Here is a 25,014-nt window from a genome sequence, read left to right as displayed (position 1 = left end):
CTCCGCCTCCCCTTCCCGCGGGGCGAGAGCGAGAGCCGAGATCTCCCTCCTCCCTCTCCCTCCGCCCCGCCGGGCCGCCGCGCGCAAGCCCCGCTCCAACCACCCGGGCCCGCGCGAGCGCCCCCCAGGCCCGCCGCTCCCGTCCGGCCGCGCCCGGAAGAGGGGTCCCGCTTCCTCGCTTCTGCACTCCCCGGCCGCCGCGCCCCGGCGTCCGTTGAGCCGCGGCTGCGCACCCCGCGCGGGGCTCGCGCTCCCGACCTCTGCCCCGGGCCTCGTCCCGCGGGAAGGACCCGGGGCCACGGCGGGGAGACTGGAAAGGCCTAGAACCGCGCCCGGGCTCCTCTGGGGACCGAGTCTCCCAAGGGGTCGCTCCTGCCAGCCAGCCAGGAGCGACAGGCACCGTTTTTGTGCCACCTCCGTGGCTGTGGACTGGAGCCCCATAGCCCGGGACTCGCACACGCAAGTCTCTGGCGAGGCAGCGGAAGGGACGATCCCGGGGCGACCGCCGACCCCGGCGAGGACCCCAGCCCGTTCCCCTAGGGGCCCCGATGAGCGAGGACTTCGGGGTGCCCCCTCCCCAGCACGTTTGTGCGATTTCTGTGATCTAGTCCTTAAGAAAGGTGGCCGTTTTTTTTTTTCCCCCTAGGATGCAGAAAGTAGATGACATTCCATCCACACTGTGTGAGCAAATTGGAGAGAGTACCTTGATAGAGGACTGATGTTTTTCACTGATGAGATAGTAGGGGTTGCCTTGCTGTTGGAGAAATACGTCATCCCTGAAGAACTGTGAGCAAGTGGAGCGAGTGTGGGCTTTGAAGGGTAGCGAGCTTGCACCCTGACCGGGGAGGGCACGGGTCACACAGTTGTTGATGTGGAACAGGTAATTGCCCTGTTTGGAGTTGCCTGTTCTGCTCGGGAATGTACTCCAGGGCCTGATGGCGATGGCAGAACTATAGTAAATAAAAAGAGGAGGCAGTCGTAGGGGCCACTTTTAGCTGGAAGTTCTTGGGGACAGAAAATAACTTGGGAGTAGTGAGTGGTTCTGAGTAAGCTTAGGAAACATCAAAGAAAAACTGGATCTGGTCATTTAACACGCAGCTTGCAAATATCCAGTGCTAGAAGAAAACAGCAAAACGCGGTAAAATTCTGTATGTAGGTCCGCTTCGCGTGTCTGGCAATTAAAAGAAGAATGTATTCTTGCGATGTTGGATTCTGTCATCATTGGCTTTAGTATTTTTATTTTTTGGAGATAGGGTTTCACTCTGTCCCCCAGGCTGGAATGCAGTGTGGTGATCTTGGCTCACTGCAGCCTCGGCCTCCCTGGCTCAAGTGATCCTCCCACCGCAGCCTCCCGAGTAGCTGGGACCACAGGCACCACCACCCCTGGCTAATTTTTGTATTTTTGCATTTTAGAGGGGTTTCACTTGTTGCCCAGGCTGGGCCTTTAACCTTTTTTAAAAGAGCTTCCATTTGTGATTCCACGCTGCGCGGGGGCAGCTCAACATCTCCGGTGCTTCACCATGACCCAGGAGGCAGAGGCTGCCCCCACTTTATAGATGAGGTGGCCAGGCCCGCAGACACTAAGGGACCTGCTCAGATGTACAGAGCCAGGGTTCAAATTCATTCTGTTTGAAGCCTATAGATTTAGTATTTTAATTAATATAATGTATACAATAGGAACATCAATTAAAGACTTAACAGTGAAAAGCAGTGGTCCCCTGCCCCACCTCTCAGCCCCATTCTTCAAAGAGGTTTACATCTTGAATGGTTTCTTTAGGTCATTCTCCATAGCTCTAAGTAAGCTGATCTTTCTCCTTTTTTTCCTGAGATAGGATCCCCAGATGTTGGCCAGGCTGTACTTGAACTCCTGAGTTCAAGTGATCCTCAGCCTCCTTAGTAGCTGTTAATACAAGTGTGAGCGACTGCACCTAGTTCTAAGCTGATACTTGGTTTTACACAGCCTTGACTTTCTGTTATGATGGGGTGATGGAGCCCTTCTGTCATGTCCCACCTCTTCTATCCCTTGGACTGTCTGTGTCAGGCCTATGTAAATACTGTTCTCTTCACAGACAAATTGTTTCTCTTCCTGTACAGCGTATTTTTTTTCCGTTAGTCATGGCTTTTCTCTTGGCACTTTCTGTTCCCATCGACTCCTTACATTGTTTTAAATGATCTCAAGGATAGTGTCAGGTCCCCTTCCTCCTTCAGCCCCTAACCTTTTTCTCATCTGGATGGGTTATTCTTTAGCCTGCAGACGAGCCAACCTGATACTTTCCTTTCTTCTATGGCTGGGTGTGTTCAGGAATATTTTCATCTCGGCTTTGTTCATTTCCACAGGACCCTCTGGCAGGTGCTCTTCCTCTGTGGAGAGCCTTCTCCCTCCCTGAACGCTCTTGGATCCTCTCTTTGGTGTTCATGACATTTTACCATGTGCTGAGGTGTGTGGATTCCTACTCCGGGGACTCTTTGACTCTGGTGCCTTGTCCTTCAGCTCTGGGCAGTTCCCTTGTTCTGTCTGAGAAGTTCTTCCTCTCCAGCTCTGCTCTTCTGTCTTAGGAGTTCCTGTTGGTTTGTGATGGACGTTCTCGATGGACCCCGGAGTTGCGTCTTTATCCTTCCTTCTGTGCCTTGTTCACTCTCACTTCTGGGAGAGGGCTTTAATATGTCTTCACAATCAAATTTTTAATTTCCAAGCATGTATTTGTTGTTCCTTTTTCATAGTAGCTTATTGTTTTACAAACGCCTCATCTCCATGACTCTAAGGAAACTAATAAGGATTCTTTCCAGTCCTCTTTGTTCTGATTTCTTGTTTCCACTAATGTCACTTAAAAAAGACTGTTGGCTTCTTGCTCTGTATGGCAGGTCCTCCTCAAATACTGATATTTACTGTTGTCTGAGGCAGGAGGAAGCTGGCGGAGAGCCCCGGGTCTGTGGGGTGCTTTTGAAAGAGTCCAGTTTTCCCTTGCGTGATTGGGAACCTGTCACTGTGGGACCTGGAGTGCCAACTTGCAGATACTTTCTCTGGGCTGCTCCGCTTCTTTGGGAAGCCCCTTTGCTGGCTGTGGGGGAGTTCTCTCTCCTGTGTGGGACCGACTTGGCAGGTGCAGGTTTGGCCTGTCCGCAGGGCTCTGTGAGGCCTGGAGCCCCACGCCTGTGCCCCCAGTGCTTTCCCTTTGCCCTAATTGGGTTCTCTGCATCTGTCAGGAGTGTGTTCTTTCTTGTGGGTTTATAACACTCGATTAAAGATGATGTTAATGCGGTGGGAGGAGGTCACCCGTGTGGCCAGTCACTCCCCTTGAGCAGCAGTTTGAAAGCCCGTTCTATTCACCCCACCTTCCCGCTGCCTCGTGGCCTTGGTAGTTGCTCACAGTCGATGGGATGAGGTGCCAAGCCACTGTTCCACAGCTGCCTGCGAATTGTGGCGTGGGCTGGTGGCTGTGGCCCTGTGGCCTTGGAGGGCTGCCAGCGTACCTGGGCAAGGCCTGGCAGACCCGTATGGTAGCAGAGATCCTGACTTTGGCTCCTCGCTGGGTCAGTGTGCCAAGCGGGCTGTCTGCCCTGCTGGTTTCCAGGCCTGCAGTGAAGCAGTGGCGAGCGTACTGGGAGCATGATCTTGCTGCCTGGTAGCTGACTGTCACTGGGAAGTTGTGAGTGGTGAGGTGGGCTCTGTCTTCTGTCTGCCAGAGCCTTGCTAGCAGAGCGGTCCAGGGGCCGGCAGCATCCATCAGTGTCACTTGGGTATTGGTGAGAAACACAGACTTTTCAGACCCCACCCAGGTTCTCATGCAGAATCAGACTGCAGCTTGGTTAGCTTTTAATTTTCAGGTAGTTTTTGACTTTACAGAAAAGATGGAAAAAATATTTCACTGAGCTTCCCTGTTCTCTTCATCTGCTTCCCCTAATGTTGACATCTTATGTAACCAGGCGTCCATATAAATACCAGAAAGTTCACAGCTTTATTGCCTAAATGACAGACCTTATTCGAACTTCGGTTTTGCACCAGTGTCCTCTTGCTGTTTTGGGATCCCCTCCGGGACCCCACACAATGTCCTTCTGTCTGTGATATTTACATAGTCACAAAGTATCTCCCCCAGGATGTACATCACAAAGGGAGAAATAAAATTGTAGCCTCTCGGTGGAAAAACCCAGCAGATATTGCATGAAGCAAGTGATCAGGGTAACACCATCAGTCATAAGATGTTGACACCAAGGACCCAGTGAGACACATCGCTTCTCTGGCAGTGTTGCCAGAAATGCAGTCTCATCATGAGAAAATGCTGCACTCAAACCGAGGGGTGCTCACCACAGTCCTTGCCAGTGCCTCTCAAGTGTCCGGGGCTCGGAAGACAGGGAGGCTCCGAATGTCTTGTGGGCAGGTGGCTAGGTGATGTGTGCACCCTGGTCCACACGGAGGGGCCTCCCTCAGCCTTGAGGGAGGTGAAGGAGTAGGGGTTGGGGGCTCCAGGCACAGGTGCTGGGCGGTGGGCCTCAGTGGTCTTGTAGCTCCCCTGTCACGCTTGTTAGCCTTTGGGTTCCTTGTTGTCTTCGTTGATACTGTACAAATCCCAAAAACTCTGGTTATATGATTAAGTGATTTGCATGACATGGCGTCGCAAGGCTGAGTTGAAAATGTCCGTGTAACTCACAGCACCAGTTTAGCACTGAAATCTAGAGAAACTAAACATTTCCTCATTTGGAAGGAAAGCCTTCTGGGGGAAAGTAAATTCGAGGGTCTCAATGAGAATGTCTGAGATGAAAGCTTTAGAAAGCCCTCCCTCTGCCTGAGGTAGATAAACATCTATGTTTTCTCTTCACACGGGTGATGGGGGTGAAAGGATGACATCATTTGGCTTGGTCAGCAGAAGTGCTCTGAACCATCCGGAACTTCGGGGGCTGTGGGAAGGAGTTTCAGGAAGTTGAAAACATGATTGGGTGGAATTGCACTGTTGCGGTTTGCTCTGAAAAAGCTACACTTGTTTTGTTCGTCAGCTGCACCTGGGGCCCATCAGACCTGGCAGGAGAAGAATGGGGCCAGCGATTGGTACACAGCCTTCCCGGCCGCAGAGCTGCCTGCGTTGGTTGTAATCGTAGGCAAGCTCAGGTTGCCGCGTCTGCACGTCCTGGTGGGCTCGCCTGGGACTCCCCTTTGTCTGCTGTACAAGACTCGACTCTGCACGCCCCTTTGGGAGACAGGATGCCTCCATCCTCAAGGAGTAGAGAAACACTCTCCCCCATCCTCCATCCTGACCCCCATGCAGGGGATGAAGCGCGTTCCAGACGCCCTCTCTCGCGGGTGCCATAAGTCTCAGAGAGGAGCACCCCGGGGCCTCTGTGACAGGAGCCTGTGAGTGTCTTTGGTTAAAATGTGTAGGAAGTGTTAACTCCTAAGCTGCCAGCAGATGGCGTGCCGAGATACTGTGAGGTCACATGAACTTGATGCCTGTTGTGAAAGAGCCGCTCTGCCTCTTTTGCGACTACACTCAGTCAAGAACTGTCCAATTTGATGAAACGTTTTGGATTGTCACCGTCCATGGTGGAGCAGGCTCCAGGACTCGCTGCTCCCATGTGAGGTGTCTCTCTGGGGAGGGGGTCAGTGGTGATGGAAGATGCCGCAGTGCTCCAGTCGGAACCCACAGGTTACCAGCTTACAGCGTGGGAGCTGTGGAAGGATACATGGAGAGGAGGCTCCAGTGAAATACCTGGGAAAGCTGGGCAGAATGGAGCGGGGGTGGATATTGGCCATGGTCACCTCCCCTCTGCTTGTCTGTGTCCACGTTCTGTCGTCGTTGAGACCAGATCCTGTGTGGACCGGGTGGGCCGGTGTGGAGTCCTGTCAGGCGACCTGGGGCGGTTTTGAACCAAGCCCACGGAGGCCTGCAGCAGGGCCCTGCACTAACAAACTTTTCGCTAATAACCAGTTGCCTTCTGTGTCTGAGAGAAGGCCGTTGTGGCCTGTAGTGATTTTCCTTTTCCCTCGAGATGAAAAGTCATCAACTATCTGGAAGCAAAACTTAATCTTTCTGAAAGTAGAAACGTGTTTGCATGGAGCCGGGAGGGAGAACTTGGTGTGTGCTTGGCATTTCCTTGCTGGTGTGAATGCACTTCCCGTAAATGTGACAGAACGTCTTCACCGTTCACCAAAAGACGCGGCAGGGGGGAATTGGGCCATGGTCCCTACTGTCATCATGGCACGCTACAAGCTCCGTGGGTGGTGGTGGCCAGGGTGCGGACAACCACTGCCAACGCGTATCCTCATGTGAGCTCAGCTCTTGTGTCAGTGAGAGCTGGGGTTGGGTCCCTGAGCAGAGTGTCGCCACCGCCAGCCTGCATTTTGTGCTGGAACGCTTCCCTAAGATTCAAAAAGTTCACACCCTACGCGTTTTCAGACTGACTCTGACACAGAAGACTGGGTGCCCTGTTTCCCAGCTAACAGTTGTTGTGGCTGTCAGTGGGCAAACACAGTTTGCAATAATTGCCCTGTTGTCTCATAATTTCTGGTTCTCCTCTTTGTGGTGTAGGTCATGTTAGGTGGTGGTCCTTGGTTACTTGTGCCACATGCCCTCGTGTTCTTGAATTCTGAGTCCCTAGAAACAGGCACTGGTCTTTGAGTGCATTATTTTTCAAACTTTGGGTATGAACCCAAATCAATTGAGTGGGCCATGGCCAGCATTAAGAATACTGGGTAAAAAGGAACGTGTCTTGGATAAAAAGGAGCGTGACTCGGAGTGGCTAAGGGGTAGGTATCGACTCAGGAAACTTGCAGTGATGAGTGTATGAACTTATCGTAGCCCCAGTCGAGAGCGTGGAAACCACTCTTCTGTGATGTGTGTCTACTAGCGGATAGTTACGCACAGCATTTGACTGAATTTGGGTAACTCTGGATGTAGTGTATAAAGTATTTTTTAAAAGACCATTCACTGGGCCAGGCATGGTGGCTTATGCCTGTAATCCCAGTGCTTTGGAAGGCGGAAGCTGGAGGATCACTTGAGCCCAGGAATTGGAGGCTGCAGGGCTGCAGTGAGCCGTGATTGTGCCACTGCACTCCCGCCTGGGTAGCAGAGTGAGACCCTGTCTCAAGAAAAAAACGAACAAAAGCTATTCCCCTGAAGCCACTGGCTTAGGGCTGGCTGTAATTGAACATGTGGCCTCTCATCCAAGTTCATTTTAATCTGTGGTGATCAGACTAGGAACCTCACAGTAGAAAACCCACCAGCGAGCTCAGCGGCACACACTCACAGCCCAGCAGTGTTTGCAGAGGGGAACTCACAGCCCAGCAGTGTTTGCAGAGGGGAAGGCCCAGAATGCTTGGGGGCTTCGGGATCCATCCTTTGCCGAGAGAATTCTCACAGGGGAGGGAGAACCTTGCGGCTCCTTGGGAGTGAGAGGAGCAACCTCAGCATGATGTTCGCACGTACCCCGGGGACTGGGTGGTGACACCATGCATGCCCACGAGGGTGGGGATCTTTGTGGAGTTCACGGATGGATCCCAAAGGCCCAGAACGGTATGGCATCCTTTTCTGCGAGGGGTCAGAGTGTGTTTCTGGCCGTGTGGGGCGTGGGATGTCTCATGCCGCTGTGAAGCCGCTCGCTCTGCTGTCGTGCTGAAAAGCAGGCATCTTATTTGTGGACACTGACATTTGAGTTTTATGTAATTTTCTCATCATGAAATGTTGTTCTTTTGTTATTTTTCTGTTTTAAAATGTAAAACCCATTCCTGGCTCACAGGCTGCATAGAAGCAGGTGGAGAGCTGGGCTGGGTTGTGGACCCTTGCGTGCCACCCCCTGACCTAGAGCGTGTTTGCCCTGGGAAGGAATAAAACGAGGTTGTGTAGCGAGGCAGTGGCTGAATGGGGAGAGGCCTGGGCCCTGCACAGAGGAGCTGAGGTGTGAGGCTGCCTGCAAGGGAGGTGGCTGACCAGGCTTGGTACTAGCAGGCTGTCTGGGGAGGAGGCCCTGTGGGGGAACAGCGCTGGCCTCAGCCGCAGGAGGGCTTGGCAGCTATGGTCTTCCTGCTGCAGTCTGTGTGATTTTGGGAGGGATGCACAGAGCACTGGGGGACAAAGAGACGGCCAGATCGGAGTGTGTGTGGCAGAGGGGTGATGCCTCCCTTCAGAGCCATGAGCGTCAGGGTACTTGGTGAGAGGCCAGGTCCCAGGTGAGGGGGTGGGCCGAGGGCGAGTCAGGGAGGGAGAAGCCTTGGGATGCGGAAGGGCAAGAGGAGAGCAGGGTGATGAGGGCGGGGCCGCAGGGAGGTGCCCTGGTGGGACTTCTGGTGGTATTCTTGGGGAGAAAGATCGCGGAAGTGAGGAGGGTTCAGCTGTGGAGGTGCTGGGATGACTGATCCGAGTGACCATGGCCTAGACGGGGTTTTAACCCTGGACTGAAGAAAGTGCCGGTGAGAGGTCAAGGCAGGAGATGAAGACCTGGGGGTGACAGGTGCCCCTGGCACTTCCTACCCCCAACCTGGGAGATGGTCCCCAGGGGCACCTTCACTGCGGGCTGGCCCTCATGCACGTCAGCCAAAACCGCTGCCCACCTTCTGGGGGCTTCTGGAGCAGAGCAGAGGCCCCGGGGACCATGAGGATGGCTGCAGGGAGGGGAGGTGTGAAACACTTGCCAAGTGCAGTTGCCCACGCAGCCAGGAGCTTGCCTGTAGGGCTCGTGTCTGACACCTGGGAGATGAATTTCCGTCTGACGGTGGATCTGGATCTAGATGGCTTGCTTGGGATTCAGCAGTGAGTGGGAAGAGACCGCACTTGAGGTTGGGCTTAGGTGAGGGTTTGGAACATGCCTGAAGAGTTTGGCAGGCAAGGATTTGGTCGTAGCAGGTGGCTCACATCGTGTATTGGGAGGGTTTTGCTGTTTTTATCCTAAAGACATACTTATTTGCAAACCTTTTATTTTGGAACAGTTTGAGATGTGTACATATGTGGCAGAGAGAGCGTAGGGAGTAGCCCAGTTTCTCCTGTTGTTGACAAGACGCCTGACCGCAGTTCCCGGCACAGCGTTGGGCATGCCCAGCTGACTCAGCAGGTGAGCTGTGTCACGAAGCCAGTGATTCTGCTCTGATAAAACGGAAAGTCCACGGAAAGCACTTTCGTTGTATTTTGAAGTTGGTGATTGTTGAGGGATTATTTGAGTTGCTAGTGGAACTAGCGGCTTTTTTCATGCAACACTGTAAGAGAATAATTGACGAATTATTGACGTCTCTTACTAAATGAATGAAGTTAGCCTGTGACCTCAAAGAAGTCAACTAACAGTGTTTGTTGCCAGTGATAAAGTTTGAGCTGTCAAGTAAAGTTGGAATTTTGGAAAGTTTGTCTCTGCCACCATGAGCCCGAGAGCTCCCAGTAAAGAGGATGCCAGTGCTAGTGCTGACGGACTCTATGCCTTTGGTATTAGAGACTGAACAGAATTCGCAAGAGCTGCCTAATTCGGTGAACCAGCATTTTCCAGACGATTGATGCAGGATCATGCCTGGGTAAAAGAACCGTTTCCACTACAAGTCAAGCCAATGGATTTTAAAGCCATAAAGTGCAGAAGCTCATGGATACAGTTCAGATTCCACATTGCAAACAGCCTTTAGGAAAAATAAAACACACTTGTTGCGTTTTGGTGTGGTGTTAAAGAAGAATCTCCACAATTATTTGAAGAGGCTGTTAAAATACTTTTCCCTTGTCAAACTGCATCTCCTTGTGAGGCTGCATTTTATTTTGTTTTATTTTGTACTTTTTGTAGAGACAGGGTTTTGCCATGTTGCCCAGATTGGTCTTGAACTCCTGGACTCATAGAATCTGCCCCCCGGGCCTCTCAAAGTGCTGGGATTACAGGCATGAGCCACTTTGCCCGGCGAGGCTGCATTTTTGTCATACGCGTCGACCAAAACAAGGTATCACAGCAGACCACAAGTGGAAGCAGATCGGAAACTCTAGTTGTTTTCAGTTAAGCCGGGCATTAGAGATTTGTAAACATGTAAAACAGTGTCCCTCTTCTCACTACGGTTTTGTTGTTGTTCTTTGGAAGCTATAGTTATTTTTCATAAAACTTGTTTTGTATGTCTTATGAATGTTTGTCCCCTTTCAAACTTGTGTTCAAAGTTGGTCCCCAGTGTCACAGTGTTAAGAGGTGGGTCTGTTAAGAGGTGATTGGATCCCGGGGGCTCAGCCCTCAGGAATGCATTAGTGCAATTATAGACTAATGAGCTCTCCTTGTGGTGGGTTAGTGATCATGAGGGGGGTCTGTAATAAAAGCCAGTTTGGGTGTCTCTTGTATCTCCACCAGCAGGAAGGCACCCCAGATGGGGCCCTGGGAGCTTGGACTTCCCAGCCTCCTGAACTATAAGAAATACATTTCTTAGGCCGGGCACAGTGGCTCATGCCTGTAATCCCAGCAGTTTGGGAGGACGAGGCGGGCGTATTAGCTGAGGTCGGGAGTTCAAGACCAGCCTGACCAACATGGTGAAACCCTGTCTCTACTAAAAATAAAAAAATTAACCTGGTGCAGTCACATGCATCCGTAATCCCAGCTACTCTGGAGGCTGAGGCAGGAGAATCACTTGAACCCGGGAGGTGGAGGTTGCAGTGAGCTGAGATCATGCCATTGCACTCCAGTCTGGGCTGCAGAGCGAGACTTGATCTCACAAAAAAAAAAAAATAAATTTCTTTCCTTGATGTAATAAATTACCAGTCTCAGATATTCAGTTATAGCAACAGAAAATGGACTAAGGCAGTGTTGATATGTAATGTGTTGATTTGTATGATTTTTAAATGAATTAACAAATATTCAAACATTTTTTGTTCTAATTTCAAATATGGCAAATATTGATAGGTATAATTTATACAAGTACAAGCTCTTCGGGACCCTCAGTAGCTTTAGGATGGTGAAGAGGACCCTGAGGCCGGAAAGTCAGAACTACTGCCTTAGAGCCTACACGTTTCTTAAGATGTATCCCTAGAAATTATGCATGCTCAGGTGAAGGTATGCATGCTAATATGTTCAGGTTTGGAATTTGACCACTCACTTACACATTTGAATTTTTCTCCCCTTTCCCCCGCAAGCACACGTTCGGAGGGCCGTCTTAAAGAAACAGCCACGCTGCCCGAATGATGCCAAGAATAAGTGGAAGCCGTCGGGAGAAATGTTCTTGCTTCTTTCTGATTGCCTGCTTACCTAGTATCTAATCGGCCATTTCCAGTCTTCTTTCCTGTTATTTCCCATCTCATTCTTGTACGTTCCACTTCAGACTGATTTAGGGCAAAAGAAGTAAGCTGAGACTTTTTCACGTATCTCGGTTTAATAAAAATTGACTTCTTCGTGTCAGTTCATCCTGCCTTTCTCATTATTTCTTTGTTTCTAGACTTACATCCCAAGAGGATTTGACTAAATGGAATGATTAATGTCTTGGCAGTTTCCTCGTTTCTGGAGATTTAGCTTTTTACCAGGTACTGCTCAGTCTCGTCTTTAAATGGGAGTTCCTGTCCTGATTTTTATGGCTCTTTGGACTTGCCATTCCAACTCAGGTGGCCTGGGAGTCTCCACACGGGAGCCATCCGAGGAGAAGGGCGGTAGGACGAGCTGGGGACGCGCTGGGAGCTTGGTGGCTGTGGTCCCTCCTTGTCACTTTACTGTGGTCCCTCCTTGTCACTTTACTGTCTCAGGCATCTTCCCTCCCCGGTCGCAGGCACTGTGACTGCTTAGGATGGCGCCTCACTCGTGCATGTTCCTGGGCGTTCCCCACTCAGTTCCTGAGTGCAGTGCGGGCCCTGTGCTAACTTTTTGCCAGCAGGGAATATACTCAGTTCATATTTTTGTCATCCATAAAGTGAGGTAGGTCCCTTTAAGACATGTAAGGAGTATCAATGGCTGTGGAATGCATCTTTTTAGACTGGCTGCTCTGCTTGGATCTGGTGACGGTAGGTACTGTGATTCACACCACGTCAGAGCCCCACTCTGGGAGGTGACACATCTGGGCTATATTGTTCCACTTCCTGTGGAAATAACTGCGTCCAAGTCAGATGCAGCCTTAGGGCTTTTCTGAAGGGTTGATAGAAGAAACAGCTCTATGAAGAATGTCTGCTCTAAAAGTACTGATGGGAACAAACCCGTTACATTATAAGAGCCCCTAATGATGCCTGTGATGTGGCTTAGACAGCGGCGGAGGAGATCCTGGTGTTGAAGGAGGCCCCGGTGTTGAACACAGGGAGCCTTGCTTGACTTTCCTTGCCGCTGTTTTTCATGTGATACTGATAATCTATAGCAGTTTGTTTTTAACTTTTACTGTTAAAGCCAAGTTTTATGCCCAGTTACAGTGGGTTTCCTTTTATTCCTCTTCTAATGGCTTTGTGGCTTTGTTTTATGGGTGTCCAATATTTTTGAAATAGTAATAGCGAAATTCAATACCTTTGCAGCTGTGTGTTTCACCAAGTGACCAGCTGCCGTTAGCCTTCGCTGACAGTGGATGGGCACTGTCAGGTGTGTCGGTCACACTGATTCCACGTTCATGAACTGAGCAGTTAGATTTGTCACTTAATTACAGCACAGTCCTTACTGAAATCAGGACATGGGCACAACACACTTTGAAAACCTTAATCCTTGGTTTTTAAATAGAATTTCTGACATTCATCATTGTGCATTGGGGAATGACGTCAGTGGTGCGTTCTCACTGGACTCATCACAGACATATTCACTGGGTGTGGTGCAGGCCGGGCCCGGTGCCCGGCCGTGAACACAGCCATGCCGATTCCTGTCCTCGTGAAGCTCACCTTCTAGCAGGAGACACTAAGCAAGAGAAACCTTTCAGATGTGTAGTAAGTCAGACAGTAGAGCCGGAAAGGCTGTTTGTGCACATCAGTGTTGCCGAGGCATCCAGGAGGCGTGCAGGGGCAGCCAGCCCCGTGGTAGGGCCCTGAGCTGGGTGTGTCCCTGAGAAGCACGGTTCGGAGGCCCAAATGCAGGCGCCGAACGTGGTGGGGAGGAGAGCCCGAGGCACTGCAGAGGGCCCATGAGATGGGAAACCCTCAGAGGGCTTGGAGCAGATAAGGGACGTAGCCTGGCGTGTGTTTTTATTTTTATATGACGCCTTGAGCACTCTTTATTGTGATCACAGCAAAGGTGCAGGTGACAGTGAGATGGCCGCGTGTGAGCCAGGGGCTGGCCTGGGTCTAGGTTAGGAGTGCTGGGCTGGGAAGACGAGGCCGGATCAGGGTGAGGGAGAGGAGAACCCAGGAGGACTGAAGTTTTGGCCTGAACATCTGGGAAGTGGGTGTTGCTTTAAATTGAGGTGGAAAGTGTGGGAGAAGCAGGTTGGTTTGGGGTGGGTGCCAGGAGTTCAGTTTGGACATGTTAGAATGGAGACGACCCCCTAGGGGAGGCGCCTAGTAAGTGGTATGCTGTGTGGCTTGGAGTTCACGTGCGAGGTCTGAGCCGTATGCGCCATTGGCGTGGAGATGTATCTGAAGCCACAGGTTGATGAGCCGCTGGGTCAGTGCTGACTGAGCAGAGGTCCCAGGGCCATGCCCTGGGTATCCTCAAGTTAGGAAGTGGATGTGGGACCAGCAGAGAGAGTAGAGGAGTGGGGGCCAGGCAGGGAGGACAGCATGGGGAGGAGCTGGAATGAGACCCTCAGGCCTTGGGGTGGGGAGAGTACGGGCAGCATTTGGGCTGGAGCAGTGTTTGGGGAGTAACTGAGTGACAGCCCGAAGCGGGGGATCTTGAGGGGATGTGAGCACCGAAAATGGAGACCGCAAGTACAGGTGGGGGGTGTCTGAGGAATTTTATCTGAAAAGGAACAGCGAAATGGGGCCGCGGCTGGAGGGGCAGGAAGGAGGGCGGCAGGCAACGTGGGGGAAGGGTGTGTGAGGGTGATGCTGAGGGACCAGGGGGAGGGGTGCTGACTGGGTGCGGGGCACATGCCGGAGGAGCGTTCTTGGGAACTGAGAGGGAGAAGAGCAGGATCACCCACTGAGCCTGAGGCGCAGAGGGTCCAGGAGCAGGGAGAGTTTGCAGGGCTGGGCAGGGCTGGGCAGGCTGGGCGGGGCTCGTGGCATCAGGCACACCTGAGGTTGATTGGCTGTGGATTCTCTCCCTATCCCTGCCCGGATGTGTGGGTCCCCATGCCTTGGTGGCTGAGAGGTGGATTTAAGGCCAGGTTAAAGGTGGTTCTGTAAAGTTTATCAGGATTTGATGTCGTTGACCTTGTCTGTAGACACATCACTTTGTTTTAGAAACAGTTTCACAGGTAATAAATAAATAAGGCCTATGGAAAGCTCAGCAGTCCAGGAGGGCGGAGTGGACAGGAGAGTGGGGCTCGCGCGGTTGGAGCTTCCCTGCTGTGGGTAGCCTGAGGTTTGCTGTTCGTCATCCCCGACTGTCTTGTACGTGTTTGCACACATGGACAGATGACCACACGTGGACACCATGTTTTGGAAGCAGAGTTGGGATCATATCGTCTGCACTGCTGTGCAACTTTCCACTTGTATGCCTTCCTGTCGCTGTCATATTCTGGAGACCTTTCCTTTTGCTTCCCGTGATGACATCGGTCTCATCCATATGAATGACTCTGTGGAGTCTGGCAGTCTGGGTGGGCATGGGTTCTTCACCACTCCCGTTCTACTGGACGTTCAGGGTGTTACTCTGGGCTGTAGGCCCTGCTTTTCCATATGTGCCCTGAGTCCTGCACCTTTTGGTGGACTTGGTAGGGTTCTGAATAGTCGTCACAGTAAGAGGCTTGCTTGAGCATTAGTCTCAGTCCAGCTGTTTTATTGTATTAAGACTGGACTATCCCCAGGACTTCTGAGAAATGGCAAATTTAATTTGCCAAAATAGCAACCACAGGCATTGCTGTGTTCCAGTTTTCTTGGGCTTGTTGCCCTAGTTTTTTCTATTGAAATCTTTACTGTTAGCAGAATTTTAAATGACTCGATCCTGGCAACAGAGGCGTTCTGAGTAAACAACTTGAATAGTGTGTGGTGTCCTCATTTGGAAGAGGTTAGGATTCAGGATTTTATGGTGAATGCAGAGTAGTTTCTGAAGCTACTTGCAGAGCTTTTAGAAACTAGAAAAAAGCTTGAATTGGACATTTAAAGCTATTTCCACCAGCCCCTTAAGGGAGGCAGGAATTTAACCTGGACTCTGGGGACCCAGGGCCAAATGTTTGTGGAAGTGCCTCAGGGCATATCCTTGGCTTTAGTCTGGCTGCGTGTGGTGGGCTCCAGAATACCCTGTTTTGAACCAGGTGGTTGGTTGGTTTCCCGTGCTTTGAGGAAGTCCAAGGCAGACAGCCTGGGCCTGTGTGGCAGCTCCCTGGATGGGAGAGGCCTGGGCTCCTTCCTTCCAGGGCTTTGCTCCTCGGTGCCAGCTCCTGCTGTCTCTTTCCATGCCTGGCACCAGTGGGAGGAGGAGCAAGGAAGAAGGGACAAGGCCAGAGGCCAGGGCCCCTGAAGGAGGTTTCCCCGGGGGCTTCCGTATGCCACTTCCAGGCTTGTGTCGCAGCCTGCTGTGGGACAGGCTGGCAAGGGAAGTCCATGTCTGATGCCCCGCACACCTAGATGTCAAGTGCTCTTCCATGAGCTCTGGGGAGAGCAGTTACTGGCACCAGCAGCCAGGAGTCTCTGGGATTAGGGGAGCCTCTGAAACTGCAAAGTTTTGTCTGTACTTTTTCCTGGAAAAGGTTCTTTTTTTTTTTGTATTTTAAGTAGAGATGGGGTTTCACTGTTAGCCAGGCTGCTCTCCAACTCCGACCTCAGGTGATCCGCCCACCTCCTCCTCCTAAAGTGCTGGGATTACAGATGTGAGCCACTGCACTCGGCTGGCAATAATAATATAATTGTACATTTTATTTTATTTTATTTTAATTTTATTGTTTTTTGGTTTTTGTTTTGGTTTTTTTGAGACAGATCTCGCTCTGTCAACGAGGCTGGAGTGCAGGGGCACGATCTCGGCTCACTGCACCGTCTGCCTCCTGGGTTCAAGTGATTCTCCTGCCTTGGCCTCCCGAGTAGCTGGGATTACAGGAGTGCGCCATCACGCCCAGCTAATTTTTGTGTTTTTAGTAGAGATGGGGTTTCACCATGTTGGTCAGGCTGGTCTTGAACTCTTGACCTCATGATCTGTGCCTTGCCTGAGTCCCCCAAAGTGCTGGGATTAGCAGGTGTGAGCCTCCGCGCCTGGCTTTTTTTTTTTTTTTTTTTTTTTTGTATTTTTAGTAGAGATAGGTTCACCATGTTGGTCAGGCTGGTCTTGAACTACGACCTCAGGTGATCTGCCCACCTTGGCCTCCCAAAGTGCTGGGATTACAGGCGTGAGTCAGCACACCTGGCCCGAAAAGGTTCTGTAGTGTTTTTTTTTTCTTTTTTTTTTTAAGGTTCTGAAAGCAATCTGTGACCCCAAAATGTTTTAAATGCACCAATGCCAAGGTTGGTTGGGTGGTTTTTGACTGAGGACTACTGGTTTCATTAAGAAGTTTAGTTGGCTGGGTACGGCGGCTCATTCCTATAATCCCAGCACTTTGGGAGGCCGAGGTGGGCGACTCACCTGAGGCTGGGAGTTCGAGACCAGCCTGATCAACGTGGTGAAACCCCGTCTCTACTAAAAATACAAAATTAGCCAGGCGTGGTGACGCGTGCCTGTAATCCCAGCTACTCGGGAGACTGAGGCAGGAGAATTTCTTAAACCCAGGAGGCGGAGGTTGCGGTGAGCCGAGATCTTGCCATTGCACTCCAGCCTGGGCAACAAGAGTGAAATTCTGTCTCAAAAAAAAAAAAAAAAAAAAAGGTTTAGTTTTATCCCTTTAATAATCTTTGCTTCTGGTTCTTAATTTGGAAAAAAGGCAGCTGTGTTGGTGACATGTAGCTTTGATCTTCAAGCTGACTACCAGCGACTCTGAGCTGAAAGGTCCTCTTCAGAGGACACAGGTGTAGCGTCACCACATAAGTTTCACGCTAGTTGCGCCTGCCAGGGCACCTCAGTCAGGCCGTGCGGCTTCTGCTTCCCTGGAGCAGCTCCGAAGGCTGAGCACGACCCCAGTGTTGATCTTAGCACCAGTGTTTGAAGAACGTGAGCGTGCGTAGGTGGAGTTGGAATGGACCCTACCCCCACAGCTTAGATCTGTATATTTTCCTGTCCGATCCTTTTTTAGAAGTATACTTCTTTTCTTTTGAAAAGGTAATAAATGCACATGATAAAATGGAAACATTATTAAAGGATGAAAAGTGAAAAATAATTTCCTTTCACCCATGTCCCAGGCTGTTGTTGGTCTTGTATATCTTAACCCAGAAATACTCTGTGCATATCTAACATACTTCTTAAAAATAAAGCATGTCATCTGCACTGCCCTCGTCCACACTGCCCTGCCCTGTTGATATTCACAGGATCCTGCACCTTGGGAGCCACTTCTCAGGGGCTCTTGTTGACACCTGAAGATGTGCGTGGTATATTCATCCTTAGCTGTGCAATGCTGACATCCATTCTTTTGCTGCTAAAAACAATGCCTTAAGTTGTTTTGTTATGGTTTTTTTTTTTTTTTTTTGTATGTAGGTCTTTGCACACATATGTGAATGTATGTGCTGGCTGAATGCTGTGTGGGGCATGACCAGGTTAAGGGCTGTGGCCATTTAGCATTTTGATAGCTATTGCCCTTCAAAGAGGTTGTACCCATTTACACCCCCAGCAGAAGTGCAACAGCCATGTTTTCTGATATCTTCTGGCTAAGTGTATCATACTTTGTGGTTTTTGCCAGTCTGATTGGTGAAAAATGGTGTCTTATTTAAATTTTTTAAAAAAAATTACACAACAGATTGACTTTCTTTTTTTTTTTCTTTTCTTTTTTGAGACGGAGTCTCATCCTGTTACCCAGTCTGGAGTGCAGTGGTGTGATCTCAGCTCACTGCAACCTCTGCCTCCACGGTTCAAGTGATTCTCCTGCCTCAGCCTCCCGAGTAGCTAGGACTACAAGTGCGCGCTGCCACTCCCGTCTAATTTTTTGTATCTTTAGTAGAGATGGGGTTTCACCATGTTGGCCAGGCTGGTCTCGAACTCCTGACCTCGTGATCCGCCTACCTTGGCCTCCCACAGTGCTGGATTACAGGCGTGAGCCACCATGCCCGGCCTGACTATCTTTACATAACTTCTTTTTCTGGAATTTCATTTTCATTTCGTTATGCTTATTTTTGATTAGGTTGATTTTTTTTTTTTTTTTTTTTTTTTTTTTTTTTTTTTTTTTTTTACGGAGTCTCGCTGTGTTGCCCAGGCTGGAGTGCAGTGGTGCGATCTCAGCTCACTGCAACCTCCGCCTCCTAGATTTAAGCAATTCTCCTTTCTCAGCCTCCCTAGTAGCTGGGATTACAGGCGTGTACCACCATGCCCTGCTAATTTTTGTATTTTTAGTAGAGACAGGGTTTCGCCATGTTGGCCAGGCTGATCTTGAACTCCTGACCTCAGGTGATCCACCCGCCTTGACCTCCCAAAGTGCTGGGATGACAGATGTGAGCCACCATGCCTGGCCGAGTTTCCTAGTTTTGATTTTGATTGTCATATTTGCATTTCTGTGGTGTAGTTTAGCATGTTCTTCTGGCCTCTGTATTTCCTGTCACTTAGGAAGTATTAGGATTCTAGAAGCTTAATTAGATTGAGCATTTTTGTTTGTTAGTTTGGTAGGGGAACCTCCCACATAGATGGTGTTGAATTCTTCATTAATGAGGCAGGGTAGTGTGTGTTTTTCTTTTTCTGATGGTAACAGCTGCCTCTGTTACCTAGATTCTTGATTCATCAGGGATTGCAAAATGATGACTGTTCTTTTGTTGGAATACTTTTATACAGAGAAACATTCTGTTGCTTATGATTTGGTTTTTCAGTGATATGATTTGTATAGAAAGGCAGAATAAATGCTTGATTTTATTACCATTAAAAAATTAAAGGCTTAATAATATTGTGAGCTCATGATTTTAAAAATATTTCCCTTTCAATCCAGTGAAGTTGTTACCGTTATTGATAGTCTGCTTTTCCTTGTTCACAAGGGCATCAGGGATGACAGAATTGCACACAAGGCAAGGTGTTCTCAGAAAGAACTCTACCGGCCGGGCACAGTGACTCACGCCTGTCATCCCCATCCCAGCACTTTGGGAGGCTGAGGTGGGCGGATCACCTGAGGTTGGGAGTTTGAGACCACCCTGGCCACATAGTGAAACCCCATCTCTACTAAGATACAAAAAGTAGCCAGGTGTGCTGTTGGGCACCTTTAATCACAGCTATTCGGGAGGCTGAGGCTGGAGAATCGCTTGAACCCGGGAGAGGTTTCCTTGAGCTGAGATCCTGCCACTGCACTCCAGCCTGGGCAACAGAGTGAGACTCTTATCTAAAAAAAAAAAAAAAAAAAGAAAGAACTCTACCACTTGGTATGGCCACTGAATGAACATTGTAACATTGGTTTTGTTAGTTTTGAAAGTTGTTACATTTGTTTTTTATATGTACTCCCAGTTCCTCCCAGTTTCAAGCAGTTACCTTGTGTCTGCGTTTAGCACATAGCCTTGCATACCGCTCCTTCATCTCCTCTGTCTCAGTTCTGTCTGGAGATAGGGCGCTCCGCTAGCCGCTCTTCCTGATGCCTCTCCAGTGGTTTGGTTTTCCGAAGCTTGTTTGTTGCTAGTGCCTTCACGAGGGGATTTTGGGAATATTGTCCTCTGAGGACTGGATGCTGCCTTTATACTTGAAAGTAGTTTTGTCTGGATATAAAATTTTTGGCTCACATTTCTTTCCTTGTGTGTCTTAAATATGTTAATTCTTTTTTCTGTTGGAGTTTGATAATCTAATTTTCTTTCCATTATAAGTCACCTAATCTTTTGCTTGGATGGCTAAAGGAATTTTTCTTTAAATAATGTTTTGTTGGGCTGGATCTTGGTGTTGGTGATTCTGTTTTTGTTTTTTCCCCTAGGTTGTGGTGTATCCTTTTTTTTTTTTTTTTTTTTTGAGACTGAGTCTCGCTCTGTCACCCAGGCTGGAGTGCAGTGGCGCGATCTCTGCTCACTGCAAGTCCGCCTCCGGGGTTTACGCCGTTCTTCTGGCTCAGCCTCCTGAGTAGCTGGGACTACAGGCACCCGCCACCTCGCCTGGCTAGTTTTTCGTATTTTTTAGTAGAGACGGGGTTTCACCGTGTTAGCCAGGATGGTCTCGATCTCCTGACCTCGTGATCCGCCCGTCTCGGCCTCCCAAAGTGCTGGAATTACAGGCTTGAGCCACCGCGCCCGGCCGGTGTATCCTTTTAATGCGTAGTTTCAAGTGCCTTCCCTCCTGTTTCCTGGAGAGTTTTCTGGAATTACAGTTTTTAGTATTCCATTTCACTGCTTAGTTTTCGCCTGTTTTCGAGACAGGGTCTTGGTCTGTTGTCCAGGGTGGAGTCAGCCTTGCCCTCCCAGACTCAAGTGACTTTCCCGCCTTAGCCTCCTGAGTAGCTGGGACCACAGGCACGTGCCATTGTACCTAGTTAATTTAAAAAATATGTTGTAGAGTCAGGGCCTCAGTACATGTCCAGGCTGATCTTGAATTACTGACCTCAAATAATCCTCCTGCCTCAGCCTCCCAAAGTATTGGGATTACAGGCGTGAGGCACTGTGCCTGGCCAGTTTTCATCGTTAGCATCTCCTATTATACATGTGTTGGGTCTTCTTTTCCTGTCTTATATGCTACTTTTTCTTGAGCTTTTTTCATCTCTTTCACTTCTTTTTTATTCTTGAAAATTTTGTCATTTTGTTTTTCTTAAGGCACCATTGTGTTTATTTGTTCTAAGGTTCTTCTAGTTTAGGCTTCATTTCTGAAGTTATTTTTTCTTTTCTTTCTAATATATTCTGAGTTCTAGCACCTTGTTTCTGAGTTTTTCTAATGCTGGTTTCTGGTTAATGGTATGTTATGTGTTTAATGTATTTCAGTTTGTTTTGAATTATCAGGATTTTTTTTTTTTTTTTTTTAGTTTTCATCTTTTGGGGACATATGTTTCTAGAATGTTTTCATTGTCTGCAGTGATGTTATTTTGCTTCTTATTCTTTTAAGAAATATGTTATTTTTGCATGATATTTGGCCTCAGTACTTTCTGTTGCTCATTTTATATGACTTTTCTTTTCTGAATGCTCAGAACGGAGGCTTGGTTTAGAATCGTTTCTGTAATTTCAGTGTTTTGGGGTTCTTTCCTGTGTTGTTTTTTGAAAGTTTTAAAAATGCAGCAACTTATTTTCTCAGCTCTCTAGGCTCCATTCTCCCCTCCCACCTTTCATTAGCTTTCATGTTCCTTGGTCTCTAGTTTCCATGCCCTGCACATTTTGTATTCAATTCCAGGCCGTTTCTTTTCAATGTGTTTGGCCTAAAAGGGAGCTTTGGATAATGAGTTTTGAGAGGGCTTGGGGTCCAGAACACTTGGGCCTCTGGGTCAGCCCCGCAGGCCCCTGTGTGGGTCTCCTGGTGGATCCAACAGCTGCTGCTCTCAGCCCGGCTCCTGCTTCCCTCTGCTTCCTCCGTCCTACGCCCGTGTGCCATGCTGACCTTGTGGCTTCCAATGTCCCCATCTGCTTGTGTTTGGGGTTCTTGAGGAATATCCTGTAACCTCGTTCTGTTGGCAGTATTGACCTGGATTTTGGTTTTGCTATCGTTGGAGCTCTGTGTGTCTGTATGGGAGGATTTAGGGAGATTAAACATCTGTCTCATTCCGTCTTTCTCAGCTGGACTTTTTAGAGGTTCAGCGCTGGTCCCTCTGAGGCTTTGTGTCTCCCCCTCCAGTTATTTGTCATCAGCTCTTTTTTTTTTGTTAAGGACAATTAATTTATGTTTCCTCAGTTCATCTAATCTTGTGTAAAGTTATAAGGTGGGAATAACAATACCTTTGTTATTTTATAGATCTTGTATTTGATCACACATTTGTGAAAAATATTGCCTTTACTAATAAAGGAAGATTTAAGACAGCACTTGGCTCCTTCTTCCACGAATTGTTATCCCCAAGAAATTCTAGAACTGAGGTCAGGTACAGTGACTCACACCTGTAATCCCAGCACCTTGGGAGGCCGAGGCAGGTGGATCACCTGAGCTCGGGAGTTCAAGACTAGCCTGACCAACATGGAGAAACCCTGACTCTGCTAAAAATACAAAATTAGCTGGGTGTGGTGGTGCATGCCTGTAATCACAGCTACTCAGGAAGCTGAGGCAGGCAAATCACTTGAATCCAGGAGGCGGAGGTTGTGGTAAGCCGAGATCGTGCCATTGCACTCCAGCCTGGACAACAAAAACAAAACTCCATCTCAAAAAAAAAAAAAAAAAAAAGAGGGCGGGCGCGGTGGCTCAACGCCTGTAATCCCAAGCACTTTGGGAGGCGAGACGGGCGGATACGAGGCCGAGGTGGGAGGATCGCTTGAGCCCAGGAGTTTCGAGCAGAGCCCAGGCAAAAAGAGTCAGTGGAGATCGACTCCATCCTGGCTAACACGGGTGAAACCCGTCTCTACTAAAAAATACAAAACTAAGCCGGCGAGGTGGCTGCGCCTGTAGTCCCAGTACTCGGAGGCTGAGGCAGGAGAATGGCGGGACCCGGGAGGCGGAGCTTGCAGTGAGGCTGAGATCTGGCACTGCACTCCAGCCTGGGTGACAGCAGCGAGGACTCCGTCTCAAAAAAAAAAAAAAAAAAAAAAGAAAAGAAAAAAGAAATCTAGAGCTGTTGCCATTTAAGCTGTAAAATTTAACCGTGCAAAGGAGAGGAGAAATTGCATTTTTTATTGGATTTAAGGACACGAGTGAGGCCTGCGTTGGTGATTTCATTCCTGTGTTGGGTACCTATCCAATTAAACAGATAGTTGTGAATGAGAACTCGAGTTGAAACGAAACCGTGTGACCTAAAAACCCCACTTTTCCTTCTGCAATGGGGTTTGGTTAGGGACAGTGAACGGACTCTTCCTGATGAAAGGAGCTGTGCTGTACAGAGCTGGGCACAGGGTTTCTGCGCTTAAGAAGTGTATAGTGTAGTTCAGGGAAGACAGTTTACTTTATACCATTTATGTGTCAATAATTAAAATATAAAGTATAATGTGATAAAAAAAATATGGTCACATTCATTCCTCATTTCAACGACATCATATATTTGGAGTCCTATATTTGAATCTGTGTGTCCATAGACCATAGTTTGAATGATGCAGCCTCATTTTTACTTTGGAAAATAAGTTCTCTTGAGGCCTAATCAGAGTCACAGGAGCTGGGGGAAAGCCCCTGACTGTGTTTCAGACACTGTGCCAGGCTCGGGGATAGCCCCACCCTGGACAGCACAGTTGTGGACAGGACAGATGGTTCCCCCTTGGACATGGTGGCACGATGCTGCTTGGGTTCAGGACAGAACCTGAGAGCAGAAAGAAAGCAGAACAGAGGTGCTGCCACTCCGCCGGCCTGTGGGGTAGCAGAAACGGAGTATGGGTTATAGTCTAGATGGAAGCGTGCAGTTGGGAGAGATTTGGGAGGAGAGAGATGACGTATCACCATGGAGACCAGTGGGGTCAGTTGGGAGAGATTTGGGAGGAGAGATGGTATATCACCATGGAGACCAGTGGTGTGGTGTGGGTGGGATGCTGCTTTCTGGGGTGTGGTGAGTGTAGCAGGGCTGAGGCCCCACGGGAGCAGGAAGTGACAGGACGTTTGCTGTAGGCAGTCAGGCCCCACTGGAGACTTGGGCTGAGGGAGAGGATGTTTCCCAGCCAGTGTTGGGAAGGTGGCTTTGGAAGGGCATGAGGAACGCACTGGAAATGGAGAGGCCCTGGTGACTTGTCCAGTGGTTAAGGAATGAGGCAGCAGGTGGCGTTTTCAACTATTTGTTAATTTTCAAAGAAACTAACCTTTTGGTGGTTTGAGGCAAGAAGAACCCTGCATGTAAAAATCCACAGACATTCACGGCCTTTTGCATACATGTGCACGGCTCGTGGTTTTCATCATTTCACATGTGGTGATGGTTAATGTCCTCTCCTCCTCCTTTGCTTCTGTTTCGTAGGTGACCAAAAGCCAGCCCCTCTTGGAGTTGAACTCTTGCGTGTTGACCAGCCACTCTCCTGTGCTCTGGATGATGTCTGAACACGACCTGGCGGATGTGGTTCAGATTGCAGTGGAAGACCTGAGCCCTGACCACCCAGGTACAGAGCTGTGGGACAGTAGGTGAAATATTATTCTCATTATTCTTGAAAAACCAAAAGCTGCTCCAGTTATTTTCTTTTCTTTAAGCAGAAGTCAAAGTAATGCATGCTGTATATGAAAAGTTTGAATCCTAGAGATGTGAACACTGTCGGCCCCCCCTTCCCTGGCCCCTGCAGCCTCAGCCCCACGTCCCTTCTGGAGGGGGCCCCTGTGACACTTGGTCTCGAGGGCTGTCTCTGCTCCTGCTCCTTGGGTGTGTGTGTGTGTTCTACACCCTCTCCCCTGCACCATCCCTGTGTGCGGCGTCGTGGACCCTTACCATGTTGTGTGTGTAATCCCCTGTGTGCGGCGTCGTGGACCCTTACCATGTTGTGTGTGTAAGTCTGCTCTGTTAGCAACTCCACAGAATTCATTCACAGGTGCCCCCTCCACAGTTGACTTTTCCCTTCCACGGGGCTCCTGGCATAGTCTGTCTGATTTTTCCTTTATACACAACCCTATAGGGAAGATCCTTGCATATGTATCTTGGCAAATAGAGAAGTTCCCAGAAGTAAAATTGCTACGTGTGTTTAAAATTTTGTTAAGACACTGAGAGGTTCTCTAGAAATGTTTTACTAATTCTTCCACTGACAGTGCTTGAGAACACGTTTTTTTCTACACCTTTGCTAAGGCTGGTAATTTTTAAAAATGATGTTAAAGGCACATGTCTACTTTGAAATCATAAACTTGTTTAAAGGAGACCCTTGAGAAATGAAACCCTAAATATCAGGAACTTCATCTCTTCATCTGTGAAAACACTTTGTCCACACTTACTGTTTTAAAGAGATTTCTTCTTCTTCTTTCTTCTTCCTCTGCTTCTTCTTCCTCCTCCTCATCCTC

The 25,014-nt window shown here is 49.1% G+C and overlaps 1 protein-coding gene across 17 annotated transcripts in view; it reads left to right on the top strand.

Annotated features, from left to right (window-relative positions):
• Positions 1-239: 239 nt before the first annotated feature.
• BANP (BTG3 associated nuclear protein) overlaps positions 240-25,014 on the top strand; it is a 130,315-nt gene continuing 105,540 nt past the window's right edge. For 4 of the 17 annotated variants that reach the window (XM_017860026.1, XM_017860020.1, XM_017860000.1 and 1 more), the window contains exons 1-4: positions 240-880; positions 11,058-11,262; positions 11,357-11,441; positions 23,996-24,134. In XM_017860026.1, the coding sequence (XP_017715515.1) occupies positions 24,065-24,134 (70 nt within the window). In that variant the 5' untranslated portion in view covers positions 240-880; positions 11,058-11,262; positions 11,357-11,441; positions 23,996-24,064. Of the gene's footprint in view, positions 881-2,637; positions 5,345-7,054; positions 9,034-9,791; positions 9,890-11,057; positions 11,263-11,356; positions 11,442-23,995; positions 24,157-25,014 lie in introns of those variants that run through there. The other 13 variants (XM_017860011.1, XM_017859998.1, XM_017860003.1 and 10 more) reach the window with 10 other exon arrangements.

The sequence above is a fragment of the Rhinopithecus bieti genome, unplaced genomic scaffold, assembly GCF_001698545.2.
Source record: "Rhinopithecus bieti isolate Rb0 unplaced genomic scaffold, ASM169854v2 scaffold_1618, whole genome shotgun sequence".
Lineage (NCBI taxonomy): Eukaryota > Metazoa > Chordata > Mammalia > Primates > Cercopithecidae > Rhinopithecus > Rhinopithecus bieti.
The sequence above is the reverse complement of the archived record's forward strand: the minus strand, read 5'-3'. Positions and strand labels throughout refer to the sequence as shown.